Source organism: Saccostrea cucullata, unplaced genomic scaffold (assembly GCF_032062105.1).
Source record: "Saccostrea cucullata isolate Sc308-1 unplaced genomic scaffold, CSIRO_AGI_Scuc_v1 ctg3432, whole genome shotgun sequence".
Lineage (NCBI taxonomy): Eukaryota > Metazoa > Mollusca > Bivalvia > Ostreida > Ostreidae > Saccostrea > Saccostrea cuccullata.
The window spans coordinates 26,732-51,963 of record NW_026936889.1 but is presented as its reverse complement, the minus strand read 5'-3'; the positions used below and the strand labels follow the sequence as shown (position 1 = coordinate 51,963).

Genomic DNA, 25,232 nt, shown 5'->3' with positions numbered 1-25,232 from the left:
AAATATGTGTTGGATCAAAAAGTAAAAGAGGAGGTGCACAAAGGCAATATGTAATAAAGGTTCTGTGAAAGTTTATCAAATTTTATTCAGTGGTATGAGACGAGTTGCGGATAAAAGACGGGTACCCCAAAGCGTAAAAGACGGACGGACATACCGACTACTCTATACTCTCCCGCTTTTCAATCGGGGGAGGGGGGGGGTTATAAAAAAATTCTCTGATATTCAAGACTTGTAGCTCTTTATTTTGTGACCGCGTATAGATTTGTTTTCTTTTTGGGTAGAAAGGTCATTCTATTAGCAAGAAAATTCCCAAACTTCATCATCTGGAATTACATTGTGTGCATATTTTGGTGAGAAAAGTTGTAAAATTATGCAATTTAATGGCGCCTGCAGATTCCTGGTGATTCCTATCACTTAGAAGCTTTCGTACAATAGGCATAAGCCATTCTTGACTTCGATCTAGTCAACACTTTTCTTGACAACAAAATTTTCTTGAACACTCCAAGAACTTTACAAGGCAACTTGATCCACACTTCTTCGTTAGGATAGTGTAAAGTTGTATCAAGAATCGAGGAAGGATTGAACACAAACATTTTCTTCTTTCAGATTTTGTAAATTTAAATTTTTTTGAATTTATATACACTGTTCAACACAAAATTGGTGGAGGAGGACCGTTCACACCATGAAATATTTGAGAATACAGTTGATTTTTGACTGAGAATAACAAAATGTCAATGTAGGGACACAGAATCAGAGCTGGACAATCAAAAAAAAAATATGGTTTACGTATATTATACTGATAATTCTTAATAAATATGTTTATGTTTGGATATTATAATATATTCAGATTTATATGATGTACAGTAACAATTACTAGCAATCTAATTGCTCGTGGTTCATCATTTTAAAAATTATACTAAGTTATGTTGCACTAGATCTTCCACATGAACATAAATATTTTTTTTCTACACTGGACTAAAATTAGATCAAGAATTTCCAACAACTGATATGATTTAGCAACCCTCGAACTACAATGTTCACTCGCCTTAATGCTCGGTGAATACTGCTCTTGGGGTAGCTTAATTTTCATATTGTCCTCAAAACAGCAATTATTGTATGATATTATTAACTTTTTATATGAGGAAGCATGATACATGTATGATGGATAATAGGTGAAATGTCTTTGGAATTGTCCTCAAAAATTTATCTTAATAATATAGAAGTAATTAAACAAAAATTCGTTTTATAAAAGTCCTAAGTCATTAATGAAAATATCCATTAACTTCCATCACATATTTGAACATTATTTCATGAATAAAAAAAACATGTTATTTATTTTCTGCAAAACAAATCAGAATTAAGCAGTTTGGGTATTTTACGAAATCGAGTGTATAACACGTAATTTGAATTGCCATTTTGAGCTAAATAACACATTTTAAATTTAAACGACTAAATTTTCCGATTTAAAGTGATCATACTAGTGTTCTATTGGAATTTTACCTAGTTGTACATCGCTCAATAAGATATTCACAAATCCTTTCTCCTATGTAAACGACAATAAGAAATAATTTGAAAAAAAGGAATATCCGCCATTTTGAATCGCCATTTTGACTTTAAACTTACAGCTGCACCATTATTCAATTGTAGAATAGTGAGATGTAGAGGAAAAAATACAAATCTGCAGTGTATGGATATTTGCAAATGTAAAATCCTTAACAAAGGACAATAAAGAGAAAAAAGACAAATAAATCAGAGAAAATTCGAATTAAGTGAAAAAACGACTAAATTTTCTGAGTTAAACTAATAATGTTAGCGTTTTATTATATTTTTTATAGTTTTATTACACTCAGTAAGATATTCACTCATTACTTCTCCGTTTTTAACGACATTTAGAGAAAATTAGAAAAATTGGATGTTCGCCATTTTGAATCGCCATTTTGACCTCTTTAACGCCATTTTCATGAAGGCCAGCATATTTTTTCCGGATTCAGCATACTCGAATTAGGTTAAAGAACTTTGCTGGACCAAATAATAATTATTTGCCGTTAGAAGTTATTTCCAACCTTCTTTTTAAAAATCAGGACCAGACTACTCGGTCCCGCTGGCGATCTCTGCTAAAAAAAATTAATATTTCTTTTTCGTTTTTCTTTTTAATATGTGATACTTGTCAGCGCTTTTATTTGATTAAACCAAGCGATTTTTCAACTACTTTGCGAAATCGTACATTCAATGCTTTAGGTGTGCATGTCAATTGGATGCCCTACTAATAAAGTTGCAAGAGGATACAAGTCATCATTTATCATTTAAATATGATTGTATTTGCGTGTGCCCCTTATTTTTACACCGTTTTAGACGCAACATGTATAGATTACTTGAATTTTGTTTAACTTTCCTCTCGAGAATCTGTCATTCATATGCATTAGAATGTACTATTTGATATATAAAAGTCTCAGTTTAGTTTTAGTTAAAGCTGATAACCATGATCAATCGTTCAATTAAAGCGGGTCATTTGTATATTTAGTCTTTACAATGCTAAAGATGTAATAAACAATTTTGTTATTTATCTATTCATTTATTGAACCAATAAGTAAAAATATATAAAATTAATATCAGATTAATACTAAGGCGTGTCAAATGTTGCGATGTTCGATTTTCCCCTATTTGTATTGTATATTTCTCAATGAAACTTGTGGAAATCGAAAAGTATTCAAGATCAAAGTCCATAAACAATACAAAATAGGAGCAGAGCAAACATCGACATCCAAAACACCAGAGGTGGGATCAGGTGCCATGAAGGAATGAGCACCTCTGCTGACCTGTCACATCTGCCCTGTGCTCTTTGTTATGATCGGAAAATAACGGAAAAATCCGTCATTATTTGTATCCTATAATTTCTTTTCATATTTATGATTTTCCATTTGTATTATGTAATATTTATTGTGTTTTGTACAATTTTGAATTGTATTCCACATTTTTTCGCTTGAGCTGTATAATCTTTTATTTTTATTCTATAATTTCCCATTTGTATTTAAAAAAAAAAATCAGTTGAATTGTAAATTTTTCATTTGCAATAATTTTTTTCCAACATACATTGCATTTATAACACTTGTATTGTAGAATTTCTAATTTATATTCTATAATTTCTTTTTGTATTCGATAACTTTTCAATTGTATTGTATCCGTCTGATTTTTTTTTTCGCTACGAAGGATTTCATTTGTCAAGTTACTACTTGTCGAGGTACTGTATAGCAGGTTAAAATGGCGTTCGGAAAAAAAATCGTAATTTGTTCAATTACAGAATAAGCGTTTTGGGGGGAATGAGGTGGGCTGAGAAAGCTAGTCGAATTAGATCATATATTTCCATGCTCTTTTAGAAGAGGATATTGATGTTTAAGATGACCAGAGCGAAAGGTAAGAAAATCTGCTCAAACCCGAAGATTCCAATATAGGTGGAGGTATCACCAGTCAAGATCTTAATGTTAATATTATTTTCTGATACAACATTTCTACAGCAATCTGCCAGCACTCCTTTTTTATCTAATTCACTGTGCTATAGCATGCTTGCAATTTCATCATATTGCTTCTCAAGAGCTCACGGAACATCTCGCTCATTTTTAACAAGATACAGACTAAATCCATCGTTTAGCACGGCCGTAATGTAGGATCCTCTTCCATAGTGGGAGAAAGTTACTGCGAACTCCGGACTGTCGCCTCAGACGATAGGCTTAATCTTGATCAATGAATTACATGTAATTCCTTCGAAATTGATAAACAATCATCGGATAAATTGTCGAATAATTACTAGTATTACAAATGTAAACTATGCGACGCTAGTGAAAAACTAAACCATGCAATGAAACATATTGACAAAACGAACAGTATTCAAGCTCAAACGCCATAAAACAATACAAAATACATAAAAATACATCAGAGGTGGGATCAGGTGCCATGGAGGAGTGAGCATTCCTTGCCGACCGGGAACTTCCGCCGAGTGCTCCTTGTCATGATCATTTCAGTTTATAAATAATGGACTTATAATAGGTATGAACAAGAAAACATTGATGTCATCATCAATTGTCGCCCGGAAATATATAAAGTAAACAATGCAAAAGAGTCTTGATCAGCAAACCGCTTCGATACATGTATGTGTAAAAAGGCATGAGTCTAATTGATGGAGACGATAGTAGCAAATATTTTTTAAAACTTGTAGTCGGATAAAAATCAATCAAAAACGATACAATTTTAAACTAAATCAATTCCTCAAGTAAATTTTGGCTGCATAAAATATAAATTGAAGTTAGACACACGCATCATTTATATTTAAAAATTTATTGATTTTCAATTTTAGAATATAACACACGAACTGTGCAGAGTACGTTTTTATCCGAGAAGTAAATTTCGATGTTCTAAAAAAAAGGGACCTGTCGTTGTTTCGATAGTAAACGATAAGTAACTTTATAAATTAAATATGAAAAACATATATATTTTACAGATTCACTTTATGGAAGTAAATAAATTATGCATCTCATAATTTATAAACGGAAAGAACATGCTTATTAACAATCTTTTCAATGTTTAGAAAACCTTTAATTCTACATAACGACTCCCACCCCAATCCCCATACACCAACACTTAAACTTATATGTATAGAGCAGCCCGGTCCTCCGGACTGCAAAAACGTCATTCCTGTATTTGAATAAATGATAAATTGTATTTATCGAATCGACTGAAAGATATGAACTCCGTATGCAGAAGATGAGGGTATACTGCTGCACAAGTAAGCAAAGTTGACGATAGAAAACTTAAAGTCACCACATTTGAACAACCATATATATATTTGATTCTGAAATTTATAAGAATCCTTACAAAGATACATGGCTGGTTCCAGTAAATGTTCAACCAAGCCGCTTTCTTTACTCCTCACCAAGATATTTAACAGTAGTGAAGGAAAAACTTCAAAAATATAGTGAAACAATATATTCAAGAAAAGGTGGTAATCAGATGGATTTTTAAAAATTCCAAGAGTTCTCCAAAATCAACAGCTGAAAACTTTCGACTTTTAAACTTTATACACAAACATTCGCCGCAATAAATTAAAGTCCATGCTCATGCTTTTTGATATCATTGACAGCTGCTTTTTCAATAAAAACTGAACTCGTTAATTTACTTTCCTTGTCATTGATCATTTGCAAAATTGTTTTGTTGAAAACATTCTGATTGTACACACAAGAACTCTTAAGCTGACATCAAGAAGATGCTTGAGTTTCTGATTGACATTATCTCTGTGGTTTTGCAGACCAGATTTTCCAATAATCTGTTGGAATTCCCATGGGTACCATTTGCGCCCCATTATTAGCAGACCTATTTTCGTATTCATATGAAGCAGAATTCGTGAAAAATCGTATACGTTAAAAGAAGAAAATACTTGCTGTGGATTTTCAAGTCGACATTTACTGGTAGATATATCGACGACGTATTGTCAATTAACAATTCATGATAATTACAGTTATTCTTATGTCGATGCGATATATCCTGGTGAGCTTGAGATAAAAGATACCACACAGTCTGACACATCTGTTTCATATTGGATATTTTACTTGAAAAGACGTTAATGGTAACCTAACAACCAAGCTCTATATGATAAATTTTCCTCTTGTCAACTTTTAGCAATATACCTTCATAACCTGCATTCAGAGCTTATATATCGATACGCAAGAGCATGCTCTACGTATGAACAATTTCTAAAACGAGGTAAATTTTTGACAAACAAGTGGATGAAACAAGATGTGAGCAGTCTCGATTAAAGTAATCATTTCATAAGTTCTATGGTCGATAAAATGACCTTGTCAGCAAATTGTTGAGTCAAATTCTTACTGGCGTTTTTCATACTAATTGGTAGTCCATTATTTACACTAAAGTGTAATTTCATGTAAAATCATGTAAATAAATGTTTATTTTCAAGGTTCCTTTTTTGACTCCATGCCATTAAATAATCAGCAACTACACAGTAAAAATTACTTAATATTATAGTTAATAAATTTATTAATGCAAAAATCAAACAAATGAAGAAATTTAAAAAGTTGAAGTCTGACGTTAGTAACTTGGAGAATATTACAAGTGATTTGGACTTAAAACGCATGTGATCGGATAGAATTTCTTGGAGACAGAATAATTTTACTGTTTAAAAAATACATGATAACAAGCAGAAACAATTTTTAAACAATCCCTTATAATTACGTTGCTTGTTCGACTAACAATTTGCATGTGAAAAGATTCAATGAGTTACAATTCCGAAGCAAAGGTTCTATGGTCATTGAATACTGGCATTTATTACGAATACTACAGCGAAAAATGATTTCACTGAACGTGTGAAATTATCTTAAAAGTTGAACTATTCGTGATGAAAAGTTTTACATAATTCACTCACATCAGAGTTGGGATCAGATGACATGGAGGAGTGAACATCCCCTGTCGACCGGTCACAACCGCCATGTGTTCATTGTCATAATCGTGAAATAATCCGTCGTCAATTCAGTGTGTAAGTAATGGACTGACAATTGGTAAGAAAAGCTTGAGTCAGCATCTGACTCAATGATAATTTGTATTTGCTGACAAGGTCATTGTATCGACCACAAAACTTACGTAATGTTTACTTTAAACGAGACCACTGATTCTTTTGTTTCATCAACTTGCCTGTCAATAATTTATATAGAATTCACAAATATTTTGATAGGTTCCAAATGGTCTATCGTAATTATGGTGATGAAATCCTTTTCTTCCATTTCCACAAATAATAAAAAAAAAATGTTTTAAATACGTAAATTTCATCCACAAAGGACTAGATGGGGTAAGACCAGTATTTGGCCCCCGGTTTTGGGTGTCTTTCAGAATGATCCAACAGTTTATATTATCCATAAAAACATGTTGTCACCCCTGCCACAAAATGAGTATTGGTTCTAAGATTCAGAGTATACATGGGCCACAGTGAGGTCAGGAAATAGGTCTATTTTCGAAATCTCTTATTTTTATGCAAATTTTCATCAATTTTACAGCACATTTTGTTTCTCAAAACATAGGGCACACCCTTGCCTATCTACCAAATTTATATATTTTATACACTAATATCAGATGCAGTTTGTGTGTAAAAATCCCAGATATGCAAGCTTGTCCTCTATGTTTTCCCATGAGAAATACATATATATCGCGAATATGATGAATTTCACCAGAATTGAGAAAAATTCTGGAAAATGTCAAACTTCTGCACCCTCTAGTGGCTTTAATGGCTGTAAGCCTTGAATTTATATTAGTGCTTGTTTTAAAGTAAGCATCATTTTAACTTCTTACCTACAAACTATCAGAATTTTACAAGTGTTCTGATTTTTTGATGATCATTATATAAGAGGCCAGATTTGGCCGTTACCCTATCTTGTCCTTTACGAAACAAAAGAAACGTTATAAAACGCTTCCCGAATTCTGAACTTTGGCAAATATTTTGGTAATGGGAACTAGTAAGGCTAGAAATTGTTTGGAGGTTCAGGTTTCAGATTTTATTGCCTTTTTTTTTTTTTACTTATTTACAAAATTTGATTATAAAAATGATGCGTTTTAGGAAGAATTAAAAAAAAAAAGCCCTATTGGACTGTTAACAGTTTAAGTAGAGTACCTTTCATGAAAATCAATTTTGTACTGATGAATATATCTAGGTCGATCCTAATTTCTATCCAGATAATACGTCGCAAAGGTTTTGTATTTGACGAAACGTCGTCTACATGTTGTACAAACGATCAGTGATATCAATGAATAAATCTTCCGAGAAATTCAACAAAAATTATCACGTAAATTCAGCACGCAAAAATTGTAATTAAATTTTCATGTAAAAATTGTAATTAAATTTTCATGCAAAAAATTATAATTAAGCATGCTAAATTTATGCAAATTTTCTATAGTAATATAATTTTATGCTAGTTGTAATTAAAAAGCTGCTACATTCTATTTTCTATTTGTTGGATATGAAAGTCCTTTCATTCAATCAAAAACGAATTATATTATAGAATACCCTTTTTGGATGATTTTAATCTCAGATTAAATATAATTAGAGATTAGAAAAACATATGGGATGAAATAGAATCACATTACGACACAATTAACAAGAGAGGAAGTGACTAAATGTTTGTTAGTTGTACAATAGTTTGAGTATAAAGGCATACTGGTCAACAAGGCAACATGTCGACAGGTGTACATATATGTTGTACAATAGGTTGTTAGTTTTGGAGCATACAGGTCTAAGGGTCGACAGGTCTAGACTTCTCGACTCGTAGACCTGTTGAGCTGTATGTCTGTTTATGCCATTCTTTTATATATATATATAAATTCAAAATTGCATATTTATGAATTAAACAAATAAACATTTTATGCAAATAATAAAAATGAATATTTAAGAGTTCTTTGATTACAAATTGTCATCTATTGAAGCGGACTTTTCACTCAATTTTCAGAATGAGTGAGTCCAAAGGAACTACATATCAGTATACTATACTAGACCCAAAAGGATAAATTAAAAAAAAGGAGTGCTCGTAGTGAAAAAAACTAGTACATAAATATAAATGTGTATCAATGTTCTTTTGAACATCCGCCAGTGAAGGATGTTATCAAGAAAAGGCACCACGTCAGTCAGCTCTGGCTGTACTTTGATTATAACCATTATATCTTCATGACGTTTGAATTTTAAATTCTTTAGTCTATTTGAATAGGCACTATATTTAACTGCATTGCGCTAGTTACACATCTATTGTGTATGGCTGTTTGGTATGTGGTGAAAAGGGATTTTTTTTGTCTAGAAGACTATAAATGCATCTAAAATCAGTTTTCAAAATAATTTCTTAAGGATATAACGCCATATATGTAGTATTCTTCGTACGAAATGGATGTGTTTCATTTGAGTTTTAAACTTAATTTTTGTCTCTTGATGTCTATGTGTGTTTCTTCTCAGACACTTTATAAAAGTGACAAAGAAATCTACAAAGACCTAAACGTAGACAATAGAATCGATGTTCTACAGATGGCTTTGCAAGAAGGTGAAAAACGATTGCGAGAAACTACTCTCCGTTTACAAGAAATTATTCGGACGTCAGAAAAATCGAATAAAGACTACGACGATTTACTGAAAATGTACAGTTTAAGGATAGTTCCAAATGGTATGAGAAAGTTGTATTTAAGAGGCTTATTTATTTAAATTTGATATTCTTCATTTCATGCATAATGCTTTGCTGTTGCCTGTCGGTCGTTCGGTCTGTCTGTCTGTCTGCATGTCCACCGATCGTTTCCTTTCACTTTTTATCGCAGAGGTTGCAAATACTGAAATGAAATTTGACATACAGATTTGGCATACAAATTTGATAGGTCAGGATCTCCTTTGGGTACGATCGATTTTTGACAAAGTAAGGCGCCGGGGACTTCCAATTATTGGCAGTTTCCGTTCATTTCAGGAAGGGGAGGGCATGTGTTTAACAAATGTTTCTTGTTTGATTTTGTATGGTTCAAATAGCTGGATAGTAACTTCATGAACTTAGTGCGTCATCTTAGTGCGCCATTACATGTATCAATGTAAGAGGAAAACCCTGGCTATCTCGCTCCTTTAGTCTCCGATTTTGATGTGTTACACGTATATTTTAAGGTAAACGCTACAAACTGAGTAACATAAAAAAAATATTAGATAAATAATCATCCAATACTACTAATAAAATAATTGTCATGCTAATCTTCTTTTAGCTTTCTTAGGGATATTATTGACTTTGTTTTTGGAACAATATAATTATGATATTCTATTAAAATAATAAAATCACTCCACAGATAACACCATAGATGATATTTGCGTTCAACACCCACGATTGGTTATAGAAAGCACCACCGATTGTCACAAGTATTATGACTGTTCTTATATTGATCCTGCATTGGGCGGCGCAATAGGCTACATCTTGAACACCTGGACTGCGAAGCATCTGCATGAGTGTCACTATCCGCTCTTGTTTTCCAATGAAACACTTCGTTGTGAAAATTACACCGAAGTTGTTTGTGGACAACGTTATGAGCCAAAATGGGCTTGTGAGTAAAGCATTTAGAAAAACATAACTTAACTAAATTACGATTATTCAAGCCAGCAATATCTCAATGTAGTTGTACATGATAGTAAATTTAATGCCAAAAAAGACAGATACTAATTTATTCAGATTGTAAAATCACATTTAACAAATATCTAACGATTAATATTCTTCGAACACGTTTCTATTTCAAAAGGTAGATACTATAGACTGCAATGTAAAGGATCTCACTGCATACCTTGTGGACTATTCTACCCTAAATGTGAAGATAAAGACGACGGACTATGGTCACACCCTGAAAGGAAAGGGCGTTACTACATGATCTGTCAGAATGGAAGGACAATCGAGACAGGAACTTGCCCAGAAGATGAAACTTGGGGTGTTTCGTCCTACCCTTACAATGGTAAATGCGTACATATTTTTGCTATACCTAAAGATTACAATGGTATTGGCTATCTTCCGTCTTGTAACGGAACAGCAGACGGAAATTATCGGTATCCTGATCGACCGTGTGACGCTTACTACAGATGTGATGGTGGAATTGCTTCAGCTGTGAAATGTCCCCAGAACACGGTTTTTGATATATTCAGCAAGACATGTAAAGTTGGAGGAAGATGTACATAGAGATGAATTTTATGTTTATTGTACAAAATTAATTTTCTTAGATTGTATACTAATATTTTTATATTCAGATTTGTAAAATTTAGCTATAAGGGCATTTGTAAACAGACTTCTTAAAATTTTCGTGACACAGGTTTGTTTCAAAGAATCAAACAATTCTGGGGATTTTTTTAAAATCCCTTATGTGCCCTTATATCCACAAGGCTATGAAATAGTTCCTTTGTTTTTAATAATTTATGTAAATAGTGTATCTGACAAGATTTTAAGGTTTTGTATGTTATTTGTTGATGATAGCAGTCTGCAGTACGAATCTAAGGTGTTAAATCCATAGAAAGTTACCTGAATATTGATTTTATCTCTTGAAGAATTTTCAAAGAAATGGTTACTTAAATTTATTGCCTCAAAACTTAAGTTGTATTATTACCGCAAGAAAAAACACAGAACCTCTCAAATTACACTCATTTTCTAAGGTAGCTTATTGCCAATTAGAATATGTTTAAACTCATAAACATCAAGGATTAACTTTTCTATGCCACTGAGGTTAATCATCTCACATTGAAATCGTACTGTCTAATGCAAATTAATTAGGTCTGATAAAAAGTTTACCAAAATGAAATGGAAAAGGTCTTTCTTTAATCATGTATGTTTCATTTATTCGCCCTCAGGTCGAATTATTTATCAGTGGTATAGGGTGGTTGTCAAACCATCGATTGCAACAACACGAAGCTCCTATATTGTTACTGGTTTGACTTAATTGTATCTAAGAGATTCTTCGTATTTGAAACAGGAAGAGATCTGCTTAGAGATGGTCACAAGATCCAAAATTTAAATACCGTATATAAAATTCACAACAATTAAGTGCCTGCTTACCTTGGGAGGTTATACCTGACATATGTGAAATAACGCATCCGGGATAGGGTTTCACAAAACTATTATGAGATTATGAATAAGCATTGAATTCATATTTTTGGATGTCGTCGGCTATGTTATAGGACCGACGACATTCAAATATATGAATTCAATGCTTATTCAAATTTGAATTTTCTTATTTTCCCTTTTTTTTTATAATAGTTTAATTTATTTTGTTGATTTTAACGTGAATAAAGCACCTTTCAAAACCGGTTTACTTAAGAGACGTACACATGTAAGAGCCGTTTTTGACTTTGCAAAGTTAAACATTTGACGTAATCAAACATTGCGAGGAAAGAAATTGACTTGTAATTTCAAACACACATGTGTTGTATTTTTACGTTAAATTATCAGTGTTATAGTTTCTCATTAAATTGAAATAAATATTGTACATTTTGGTGTTCGTAAAATACTAGAATTGAAAATACATATACATGAAGTTCCTATTGTGTATTCTACCGCGCGGTGACCAATTCTCGCGTGTGTTATACAGATTTGAACGTCATGATTTCTAACGAATTTTATAAAGAAAATAACACTGAATGTATCTATTTGCCTCACAATGAACACGCTTTAAGTTATCAAAGAAAAATATGTGTTCCTCGCTTAAGGAAAAAAACAGCATGCACGGATTCCGAGGGGGTACGGGGCATTTAGGGAGGGAGCAGGGCTCTTATGGTATTAGCGAACGTGTTGCAGACAGAAAGACAAACGGTCTGATGGACATCCCCCACTCTTAGTGAAAGTGGGGAACAAAAACAGCACCTAGCATTGAACTTCATGATAGATTGTATCTACTGAAAAGATCATTGTTTCGACCATAGAACTATCTAAATGATGACTTCAAGCGAGACTGTTGATAGTCGTTTTAGAAAATGTTTATACGTATAGTAGAGAATGCCCTTGCGTATCGAAGCAACTGATGTATGAAACATGAATGGAGAACATAAGGATATTATTGCTGCATAAGTATAGGGCATTGACGATTGAAAAGATAATATCATGTACGATAATAAAGCTTTGTTACAATAAACGTCTTTTTCTGATTAAATAAAACTTTCAAAAGTATGCGTGTACGTCTTTTAAAAGGAAATAAAATAATTAACATGTATTTATTGTTGTTTATATGTTTGTCACCAAAAACCTTAAACTTAATTATCCATAACTTTTGATTGGTTGACGTTATGGCTTTAATATTTCACATACATTCATGTGCATTAATTTTGAAAATACCTTTCTTTTGTTGCCTGACGTCACGGCGTCAGGCTGTATAAGGATTGATATTTCCGAGGTGCGAAGAGAAGAGGTCACAGCTAGCCAGCAAAATTTTGTGCTTGCTGATTATCACTGGAATTTGTTACCTTCGTTTCAATAAAACATTTAGCAGAAAAAAAATAACCGTCTTACTGATACAATATATTGATGTGTTTATTTCCTTTAGTTTTTTCTTTTTTGCATGCAGCTGTTTAATTCATGCGATTTCATATACGGACATGTCCGTTTGACCTTTTTTCTGCGTTTCTGTACTATTGGATGAGTCCATTTGTCTTCTTGGTAAGGGGTGTCACAATCATTTTGCGCCAAATGTCACGTGTATATCTTCGCGCCCTTTTCCTGCATGATTCTACTGCACTGAATGGAAATGAAAACTTCAAATCTGTTCTTTTTATCGGAATTTCGAACTTTGGGGAAAAAAAACATATCGGTGATATTGTGAAAGAAGTTAGAAGTTACATCATTTAAAGTAAATAAAACGAAACGGAAAAAATGTTCTTAAGAGTAAAACTGGCCAAATATACATAATATTTCTGATCATATCTCGCCCGGACTCGCAGCCCCCCTCCCCCAGTTTTCAGAGATAAAATTCTTCCTCCTATGAAACACAGAAAATAAACTTCCTAAAGGAAAAGTGTCCCTCCTTTTCCAGGATTGAGGAATATAAGGAATCACCGTCAAGTTCGTTGGGTCATTTATGCATAACGGGCTGTTTCCAACAATCGTTGATGCTCTGGCATACCCAGCAATCTAGTACTTAAACATATTCTGCATGATGATCATAACGATTCATTTATTTCTTGTAGTTATCATATTCTCAGCTGTCTTCCTGGTAGTCTATGCAGTTGAATCTAATTCTAAATTTTAATTTTAAAATTAATATATAACCGGACCTTTACATAGACACGGCTTTCCAGCATACATTAATTCATTAGTTCATTTCCCTTATTTAATTACTACATCTTCTAAAACCATTTATAGAGTTGCGGAATGAGGAGCTGAGCTTTACGTCGTGGGTTCGAATCCACTGCAGGACGTGGAGATCGGCCCTTAGGATGAGACCGTTTAAAACCAAGTCCCGAGTCGCAGTAGGTGTAAGCACGAAAAAGATTACATGAAACTGCTCATTGGTCCTGAGTTCCAAGTATTTGTAACACTCCACAGGCGTCCTTATACAACAAACGAAAAACAGATCAAAACCAATTTTTAACACATACAAAATATACCTTTTAAATAAAATCCCACTGTTCCTTTTCCATCAGACACGTAGCAACATGGGGGGGGGGGGCCCACTTTTTTCCCAACCTTACTTTTACTATATATAGGAAATGTTAATTGAAAGGTTGGATCCCCCTGTATATAACAGGAAATTTATTTAAGGGAAATGCAGTATTTAATGCTAAAAAATTGGTACAGAAAGGACTTGACACTGAAAAAAAGTTGGTCACTACCCCCCCCCCCCCCTGAATTAGATTTTCAACTTTGGGCATATTCCTTTTTTTTGCAGGTGAGTGAAAAAAAATTCTCTAGCTGCCCCCCCCCCCCCAATTTCAAAAACGAGGCTGTCCATTGTTTTCATAAGTAGCAAACAACTTAAAATTAATGCATGATGTTTTGTTCGACGTCTTCATAATTTACTCTAATGAAATAATTACCCCTCACCCCAATGTAAACGTTTATATAAATAACTTATCATGATTATAGGTTCTATAGATATTGATTGCATTAGTCAGGCAAGCTTTTTTGAAAAGCTATTACTTGTTACCAACTAATTTTACCTCTTCACCTTGGAATTTAACCCACTGTTGCAAAAAAGAACAAATTACAAGATTCGATACAAATTCATATCCCTGTATTCTTCTAAAATATGAAAATGATATAAGAAAGTTATATTTATTGATTTTGAATCATACGAATTCCCTGCAGTAAGAATATACGAGAGGTGATCAAAAAGTTCGTTAAATAATTGATTTACTTCTATAAAAGAAATAAAATTATGTTTCAGTGTTTATTACTTTTTAAATTAGCCTTCTTCGATTTAAATGCATGTCTGCCATTGTTCTGCCCATGCGCGAATCACGTGATCCAGGCAGTCACGTGACATGCTCTGGAGCATTCTGTTCGGAGACGCTAAACCATTTTTCCGAGTCTTCTAGTTCTTACCATGCAAGTTGATTTTTAAAAAAAAAAAAAAAAAAGAACAGTTCATTTGTCAGAAATGACCAAATCTCTGGTATATGTAGGTTGCCTGGATAAGAATATTCTTTTCCAGAAAGAAAATGGTGACCATCACAACCCGAGAACTCTGTCTTAGGAACGTCGTTTATTCAATATGAATATAGTTGTCTGGGCCTTCTTTTTAAAATTTTAATGTGTTTAAAGTTTAGATTAAACGATATTTAAGGAATTTAATAATTATATAGCTGTCACTTTGCATTCTTTTATTTAAAAATGCCTAACAAAAAACAAATCTCTTCCTCAGCTTGCATTCGCTGGGCTACAAAACAAACGTCATTTTTTACAATCGTCCTCCTTTCACGAAAACAATCAATTCACGTGATGATTGAACGTTCGGAAAGTCTATTGTCTTCATTAACATTGTACAAATTCTTATAAGAAACTTCAAAGGAATTTCCAAGTTACATATTTAATTTTACAGCAGTCCGTTGCTCGAGTAAGACTGTGACAACAATTTTCGTCACAAGTCATCTACATATTGACGTCATTTTCACATTGTAACGTCAAAATGATGGTGAAAATTATTACTTTTTATATGCTATTTATAGAACATGTGCATGACTATAGGTGTGTCAAATTTCATTCTGATCTGAATCGTGGTTTTGTTAATATAGAGATAGTTCGCGAACTTTTTGATCACCCCTCGTACATATTTGTTGCTCATTATGACCTTACTAAACGCGAATTTTGACGCCATTAACGTGTGAATTTCCCCTTATTTTCTTAATGAAAAGCTGCAGAATACATTAATTTTCAGTGCAATTCTCTTTCAGAAAACATTCTCTCGCCACAAAGATTTTGATATATGTGAATTTTACATAATATTTCCACAAAAATTAAGTGGGCGACAGTGGCAGACACTATTTTCTAAAGAAAAATGAGCTCAGAAATGAGTCATGTAGAAGCTTTTCTGCTTCATGCCATATTCTTCTAAAATTTATCATATTTATCTACTCAACTCTTGTTAAAGCCAATTTCATAACGTTTTATTTAATAAACATCAAATAACATTCTTGAACGATACATTAACATTACATTTTAGGGCAGAATAAAGCCCAAACCGTACCTTCTTCTTTACCAAAACTCTACTTTTTGTTATTACTTTTGATCATAGAAAGAGAAAGTGTGAAACCTAATGGAGAGAAAAGAACATTATGTGTTCATATTACAGTGAAATTGAAAATCTTCTTTACGTTAAAGAATTTGTTAGATAAAATAAACAATCGTATGATTTCTAAAGTTTGCATCTTTATAACATTAGACACCAGTATGAACAAGATAGATCCTTGAAAGAAATCGTGTAGATTTTTCAGAAAATTATGCTGGCAAATCTAGAATCCGAAATTCAAGTGATCCATTTTGGTGCCTCAAGTAGGTATGCAACAGGGGTTCTGTACAAGAAAGATGATCACCCTTTATCATTTTGTACTATATCAGGGAACAATCGACATTACCCAGGGACAATATGGACCATTTAATTTATCATCAATCTTAACCAAGAGAGACCAACCATGATATTGATTTATTTTTTTTTGGTCATTTTTTTGTTTGATAGCTCAACTACACAGTATAAATTAAGAAAGAAATGTTCAAGAAAGAATTTCTTTCTTATTTTTTTAGATCAGAGTTTTCTATCTAATTCAGAATGACGCGCAAACGTCATAAGACAGAGATTATATAGACCATTCTTTCAAAATAAGTCAATTACTTTGAAGTTAAGGGGTGTTAAGGGGTAAGTGGGGGTATTCATTCGTGTTCAATGACCAAATTTTATTGACAACTCTCGATTTAATAACATTAAACAATATGAATACATAGTTTTATTTAGTAAAGTCAAATCAGAAAAGTATCAGTAGTTTAATTTTCACACATGTACGATGATTACGTATCCAATTTGAATAACGCAATGGAATGAAATGCATGATTACTAGAATATTTCAGTATAAAAAACATAAATGAAAAACCTATTACCAATGCACAGAAGACAGGAAATAGAGATTATTGCAATCTAGAAAGTTTATTATCATTAAATATGAAAAGAATGAAAGAGTATTACATGTATCACAATTCATAATTTTTTCTATATTTAATGATCAATCAAATTTTCACGACATTAAAAAAATAAAGTTCACTGCATCCTTTCTTAGAATTAGTTTTAGTACCACGGGGTCGTTGTTGTGCCCGTGGTTGTTGTGAAGTCGTTGAGGTCCTCCATTTCTTTTCTTTTGACTATGTGTAGGGCAATCAAGATGATAACACAGATGAGACCGATTCCAAGTGAGGTTATGGTTTGGTAGACCTAAAACACATAGCAATTTTAATATGCATCAATTTGGTAGTAGTTCTCACTATTTTGAAGAAACATTCGACATTAAAAAAGCTAAGTTCTCAATGGTCACCCTATGTTTTGAAAAATGAGTGAAAACGGCATGTGAGATGTAAGAATATCTGAACAATGTACACTGTATTTTTGAAAAATCAGAGATTGTAGTTATCCACGTTTTTCTGAAATTCAAACAGATAATGCAACTTGAATTCATTGCTTTTTTAACCTCAAAACATTTTTACAATAAGATGCACTTTAAAAACATAGCAAAGGTCTGGAAAGAGCGAATAACTACAAGAGGACAAAGACAGTTTTATATGCCATTTTCTTAAATATCAGTGGTCTTTTTGTTCAAATTCTTATGTGTTTTAATGCAAAGAGAATATTTCAGTTAAATCAGTCAGACTAAATTATTTAAAAGAGTCTTTTGCTTCTTTCCGATCACCGAAGACAGTATTTATTGAACAGCTCTCGTATATCGCTGCATAAGTAAGGGAAGTTGACGATTGAAAATTTAAAGTCATCACATTTATCATAAAGCTTTCTTGTTAGATAACCAACGTCTTTTTCCTGTGAAAGATTTAAATATAAAACAGATGTATCAGACTCTGTGGTATCTTTTATTTCAAGCTCGTCGGGATACATCGTGTCGAAATAAGAATGACTGATGTTTATGATAGTATTCGTTTGCCCGACTCATAGTAAAATTATAAGCTAGATAGATAGACGGATAGGTCTTTTTTCCAAAAATGTACAAAACATTTGTTGACGGGATGAGACAAATACAAAGAAAATAAATAACATCCTGTCCTTGAGTATAAGATATTTTTGAGTCAGGTCATTTTTTAGTCAGACTGTCGAGAGTGGGCAACGAAACAATTTTTTTTTAAAGATAACCTTAGTCTGTACCACTTAGTCTATACCACAACTTAGAGACTGGATTTATCCTTGCATACAATTCTATTGATCAGGATAAGTATCCCACCCATCCATTCGAAAGATAAGGTTATTTATCGCATTCAGCTTTATTGATTAGGGTTATCCCTCGCACGCTGTTTGATAGATTAGGATCAGTCTTCGCACACAGTTTAACTGATTAGAGTTAGTCCTCGGACACTGTTTTACTTATTATGGTTAGTCCTTCAACACAGTTTAACTGCACGATTAAGGCTAGTCCTTGCACATTGATTGACTGATTAGGGTTGGTTCCCGAAAACTGTTTGACTGATTAAGGAACAACCTCGCAAGTTGTTCTTAGATCTAGCACACTGTTTGAGACTGATGAGTGTTATGCCTCACACTCTGTTTGACTGATTCAGAAAAGTCCTCGCACACTGTCGCCTGATTAGGCTTGTCCTCTACAGTGTTTGAGACTGATAAATGTTAGTCCATATTGTTATACTGATAAGGATTAACTATCGCACAAGTTTAACTGAATAGGATTAGTCCTAGCACACTTTTTGCATAATTAAGGTTCTTGTTGCACACAATGTGACTGATTAGGGTTAGTCTTTGCACACTTAATTTATCTTTACTTTTTTTTTTAATTTTCAGGCCCATTCAATGTAATGTCTCATGTTACATTTACAGTCCGGTTGGAGGGGGGCGTTTCGAAAAATAAAATCATTCCTAATACTCAGCTTTATTTTAATAAGACTTTATATCCTGCCGTTCCTGTACTTACCATCATCGTGTGTTTTTACTTAAGTTACATGTAACGGTTGGTTCGAGAATCATGATCCAGTAATTAGACTCAGATTGTGATTAAGAAATTCAAAGATGAATGAGTTCATTTTTATGGTTCACAGTGCCATACATTTCCTGTGGTGAAGACTGAATTTGAAAGTTCCCTTTATTTGGTAGAACTTCATTCCATTTTATTCAGCTACTGTACAGAATATGAATCACAAAACAGTATGGTAAATAAATTTTATTAGTCAGTGCAAAATTAATGTTAGTAACTTGAAGACAATTATAAGTGATTTTAAATATCTGGAAAAAAAACTCACAGTTGATTGGATATGATTTCTTGGAGACAGGATAACCTTTTTTGTTCAAACAAATACATGACCAAGTGAAAGAAAGGAGGTGAACTTAAAAATTCGAATGTTAATTTGTGTATGAAAAATTTTCCATTAGTTACAATCAAGAATTAAAGACTCTATGCTAATTGAACACTAGTATAAAGTATGAATAAACTGTTTATGAATAAATAATCTGTAAAGCAAAGTTAACACTAAGGTCTTTAGATCCCAAGGGGGTTTTCTGTGGTTGTGGTTCCTGTAAGTTCGTTCATTTCTTTCATTCGGAAAACTTGGAAGATGATAAAGCTCATACAGAGGACGCTGAGTACGAATAAAATCAAGGTAAGCTGTTTGGCCGATCTTGAATAGGATCTTCCATGTACATAGTCACCCTCGTCATAACGGGATCTTGCCTGAAGAAGTAAAAAATAACGAACCTTAATTAATAACCGTTAATTTTAAGCATGCCTTATACAATCAAAATAATAATTATTTAGATGGGTATTTATTATACCCCCGCATGAAAAGCGGGTAGGTATATAGTAATCGTTATGTCCGTCCGTCTTACGCTTTGGGGAACCCATCTCTTATCTGCAATTTTTCTCATACAACTGAATGAAATTTGACGAGACTTTCACAGAATCTTTATTACATATTGTCATTTTGCACCTCCTATCTTACTTTCTGATCCGACACATATTTTGGGTTTTCCAAAGCAAAACATGCACTGGGTGAAAAAAGCAGTTTCCCTTCATGGGAAACTTACATGGTTTCCACAGCGGATACCATGTTATTCCGCCAAGTTTCCGTGACACGAAATTAATAAGCTCCGATTCCATAGCTATCCCGAATCACGGAAACCTTTCTACATATGGACACTGCCATTATATTCATATGGGAGGCGGCGGTATCATTTAGTGAGTTCATTAGTCCAATACCTCTAGTTGTAATCTAAATTATAACTATATTTAATATTAATTGCTCTTGACGTACAGAGTGAATCTAATTATGAAATCGAGTCTACGTACAGTTTCTACCATCCCTTTATATATAAAATCATGTCTAGAATTCTATTTTATTAAGATAAACATACATTAACAGCTGCATTGATGGCACAGACGCCAACGGGCCAGAAACAGCAAAGACAGGCAAAAATTGCGGGCACCAGCCAATCCCTTTCTCTTTGTGCAGCAAAAACTCTAGGTGTAGGGTACCATTTACCTATAAGGTAAGAGGAAACAGCAAGACTTGATAATGTACATATGCATGTCATTTATCACGATCAGATTGTTTACCTGCACTTAATCACATTATCTTCCTTAGAATCTCATTTTACACATTGTATTTTTTAATGAACGTGAAACTTTGCTGTATTTGAATAAAGGTGATTATAGCATGTATATATTTGACCACAGACTTACAACAATATTTGCTGAAGTTCTCGACATCGGGTAACTATATCCTGAGGGCTGCTGTGTTGCGTGTACGGGAAGCTGATCGTACCCCGCATTGTATGCTAAAAATAAAGCATAAAATCATTTCTTTGCTTCAATATTTTTCAATTTGAAAGATTGGTTCCGTAGATGTTTACCTCTAATAATGAACAATCAATACTTTGGTATCAGAAGAGAATCAAGAAAAAAAATAATGTTTTTACATGTATTTTTAAAAAAAACACGTTATTTTTGCCTCCTAATTGAATCCCCTGGATGAAAATTTCAAAACTTTATTGTTTTTCTAGTTTATAAAAGAACTACGGATTTATCACCCTATAACGGGGCAAATGTGGGAGTTCAAGTTAAAAATCCTTTGCTAATGAATTAATTCTTTGGAGCCAAATGACATGCACACGCCTTGAAAAATGTATTGCCTTCCAATTTATTGCAATAACCAGTTTGAAAGCCTTACGGATTGTGTTAACACTTCTAGACAGCATGTTATTTGGCCCCAAAGAATTCATTTGCAAAGAATGTTTACAAGTATATATTCCAATTCAAAAAATCACCGCTTCGGAATTGAAACCCCATATGATACTTAACTAAAACCCAAAATGTGCCCCTTTACATGGTGGCTTTATGGTTGCGACAGATTTTGAGCATCAATGTATTCAACGTTCATGAATGTGACATTCAATACAGAATATAGCTGTGACTTTAACTGTAATTTTTAGATGTTTTATTTACAAGTACAATCGGACTTCTGAAGAAAAGTGCAATCCAAAAGGTAAATGCTTTCGAAGATTATGATTGAAGTCTGAAAAAAGTTTTGCTTTTAGAAACAAAAAATTGATGTTTCATTTGAGTTCTTCGCTTCCTTTCTATGAATTAGATAAAATAAATTAACAACGATTCTGATTTGAAGAGGATATATATTCTGGAGCAACAGTATAAATGAAATTAAATGCTGTCATATGTTTATGATATTAATCGCAATGTTTAACGCTAAATACTCGAAAACCACTGATGAGGTCACAACTTTTTTTCATAATTTTTTTTTTAAATGTGCAAAACTCTGGGTAACAATATTGAGAATGAAACCTTAGGTACAATGGGCTTCTCATTGTCTAGCTCGTTGATATGCCAGGGCATCAAAGATAGTTGGAAAGGTGGGATAATTTGCATAACGGACAAAGATTTAGCCCTAAAACACGTAATTAATAAAAAAAACGTCTCCGTTCCTAACACTGAAAGCAACAGAAATGATGATTTCTATCAAATCAATTAAAGTTACAGGCGTGTCATAATTGTGCACGGAGATTCCAGAGATATCAAATTTTGCGTAATTCGTAAGTGCATATTACATAACCTACAATTGTTAAAAAATATTGAAACTTTGATTTTCGAAAGGGTCCAAAATTATGTCTCATTCGAACTTAAACAGCATTGAACAATTTGCAGGCTGATATTTCCTGTCTCTATTTTCGTTTGAATAGTAGTGATATAATCACAAGGAAGAACGTACATTAAGGCTAATTATGCAGTAGATACAGTTCATTTGATGGGCCAATCCAATGAAAAGATGCAAACATGTTACCTTAGCTATAACCGTTTCTTCGTGTGATTAGTTTCTATAGACTTGCCACTCAAGGAATTGTTTGAGAAATATCAGTTTGATTTTCTTTCAAAAGTAAAATTAAATTTAAAAGAAATAAATAACCTCAATAGATTGAAATTAAAGCTGAATAAAAAGAATGTCATAGGACGAATGACAGACAAGTCTTCATTATTAATCTATTTTAAAAAAAAATTGACTTGAATCTCTACATGAAGCATTTTTTTGCAGTTTTTTAAAAACGTTTCTTCTCAATAGGAACAAAGAAAAAAAATTTATAAGGTAAATGATTAAGTTAGCAAATTCAGGCATTCAGCATCGTATTGAAAAAGAAGTTAACAAGAAGAATTGACAAGAAATATATTCCCAACTCATACCTTACACAGTTTTGGACGCAAATGTAAAGTATACGTGTAAATTTTATTTGATATATTTGTCTCAGTTTAGTTTTAGTTATTGCTGATGATCATGTCTTATCGATCAATCCACCTGCTCTCAAAGATCTAGGTGGACATTCGTTTGCTCTACAAGTAAGCGGATCATTTGTACATCCCGTCTCAAAACTGCTTCAGAAGTAATATTAACTAATTTTTCGATTATAAAATAGACAAAAATTGTAATATGAAAATTTTAAAAACTCAAATTGGTAATAATTTTTATAGAAATTTGGAATACATATAATGAAAATGCTTTATTTCATCAAATTTTGCCAATTGTTTTAATTTGATTCATGAGATTTTATGCATCATCATCACGATTATTGTATCTGTGTTGAAGAACATGAATCTGAACGATTTCCAGAGACTGCGATTCTTTCTATAAATCATATCAAGAGTAGACACATCTCTTACTCAAAACTCTTCCTATATCTTTTAATTAATCACGGAATTTTCATTAAATATAGTCCAAAAAATCTTACTTTTTCCACGCTTTTTCACGATTTGATATCCTGGCACATGAAATATCAATATCGTAGAAATAGCCCGGAAAACGTAAGACATTTGGACTATATTACATGGTGTTATAGCTGCACATCTTCAAAATCAATATACTTTTAACCTGAGAAATATTTCTGGTTTCCTATATCAAAACATGAATAATCCTATTCCTCTTATAATATCGGGACCATCACTACCATTCACAAGTCCAATACATGTACCACTTTATATAAAATTCACGGTAGCCTAGTGAATCGTGATCGAGAGGCCCGGGTTCGATTTCCCGGCGCCGCGTCAAACCTAAGACGTGAAAATAGGTAGTGACTGTTCCTTCGCCAAGCGCTCGGCATCAGAAGTGAAAGTCACGGGTCTTTCGGATATGACCTTAAAAACGTAGGTCCCGTGTCACGGTAGGCGCTGGCACGATAAACAACCCTCACTGCTCAATGGCCCTGAGTGCCGAGTATAGGTCTAAAGTTGAAGCCCTTCACCGGCATACGATGACGTCTCCATATGAGTGAAAATTCTCAAGAGGAACGTTAAACAATATACAATCAATCAATCAATCAAAATCAATATACTTTTAACCTGAGAAATATTTCTGGTTTCCTATAACAAAACATGAATAATGCTATTCCTCTTATAATATCGGGACCATCACTACCATTCACAAGTCCAATACATGTACCACTTTATATAAAATTTTACAAATGTCTCAGAATATTTATCAGATAGTGTCATTGTGCACCTCCTATAAGAAGGAAGTAACATATCAGAAACCGTTGGCTAGAGAAGATGCATTAGAACAAGATTCAACTTAAATCAAATTCCTCATCTTCTTCGTATGATCCCTCCTTGTCCTATAGATCTGAATTACACAACAGAGAGGAACTTGCAAGCTGTAAGAACTTGTTTCTGATACTTTTGTGTTAAACAATACAATATGTTCAAATCAAATTGCACAACAATCGTATGCATTTGTTATTTTTTAAAAATCAAGTATGGTATGAATTATATATATATTTATATTATTTATTTATTTATTTATTTATTTATTTCTTGGAAAGTAATATTTTAATTACAAGTACATGAAATAAACTATAAGAAATACTCACGATCCCCTTCGTATTTATATCCGCTGGACATCTTTGTGCAGATTTTTTTTTTAAAACTCAAATATATTCAACTGTTAACTTCCAAAACCGTGACTCCACAACACACTTCAACTGAAATACTGGTATATGAACTGGCATATTAAAATGTGTGAATTTTTTGACCCGGAAGTATCTGCATCCTTTGATTATTACATTCCTGTTTTCTAAAAAAGAATGGTCGCTTACATACTGGTTGTAAAGCCAACTGTTAGGTTAACATTGATACTTATTTCTAGTTAATACTAGTATATATATTATTATCAAAATATAGATAATATATAGATAACATAATGTCCTTTTCTTTGTGTAAGTTTTGGAATAAACATTGCTGTTATAATAAAGACAAAAAAAAGATTCACGCTAGTAATCCATTTACATAATAGTAGAGTTGCAATTTAAATTAGGATTCCAGTTTCGCAAGAGCAAGTCTATTTCTCAAAGAGCAGCCATGGAAATAAGCTTGCTCTTGGGAAACTGAAATCTTGTTTTTCAGACTCCCTCAAAGAAAAACCTGTACTGGACAAAATTGCTTACGCACCACTTGTAAGTCTTTTTTGTGTATTGAACATTTCCCTCATCGGTATTAGTATAAACAAAAC

General features: G+C 32.9%; 2 protein-coding genes across 2 annotated transcripts in view; one reads left to right on the top strand and one right to left on the bottom strand.

Moving 5' to 3' along the window:
• The window catches only part of LOC134246808 (transmembrane protein 233-like), a 34,960-nt gene extending 10,246 nt beyond the window's left edge, over positions 1 to 24,714 (bottom strand). The window contains exon 1 of the mRNA XM_062729160.1: positions 24,595 to 24,714. Coding sequence (XP_062585144.1) covers positions 24,595 to 24,625 — 31 coding nt within the window. The 5' untranslated portion in view covers positions 24,626 to 24,714. The remainder of the gene's footprint in view (positions 1 to 24,594) is intronic.
• LOC134246807 (chitin-binding domain protein cbd-1-like) lies at positions 8,923 to 10,721 on the top strand. Its single transcript, XM_062729159.1, has 3 exons — positions 8,923 to 9,194; positions 9,850 to 10,101; positions 10,294 to 10,721. The coding sequence occupies exons 1-3, from the start codon at positions 8,966 to 8,968 to the stop codon at positions 10,719 to 10,721; spliced, it is 909 nt and encodes a 302-aa protein (XP_062585143.1). The 5' UTR covers positions 8,923 to 8,965.
• Positions 24,715 to 25,232: the final 518 nt, after the last annotated feature.

Excerpts from the sequence above, each read along its gene's own strand:
- LOC134246807 (XM_062729159.1), top strand. The coding sequence starts at position 8,966 with ATGTCTATGTGTGTTTCTTCTCAGACACTTTATAAAAGTGACAAAGAA. Across the intron at positions 9,195-9,849 it reads TTTAAGGATAGTTCCAAATG|ATAACACCATAGATGATATT; the intron begins GTATGAGAAAGT and ends ATCACTCCACAG. Across the intron at positions 10,102-10,293 it reads TTATGAGCCAAAATGGGCTT|GTAGATACTATAGACTGCAA; the intron begins GTGAGTAAAGCA and ends CTATTTCAAAAG.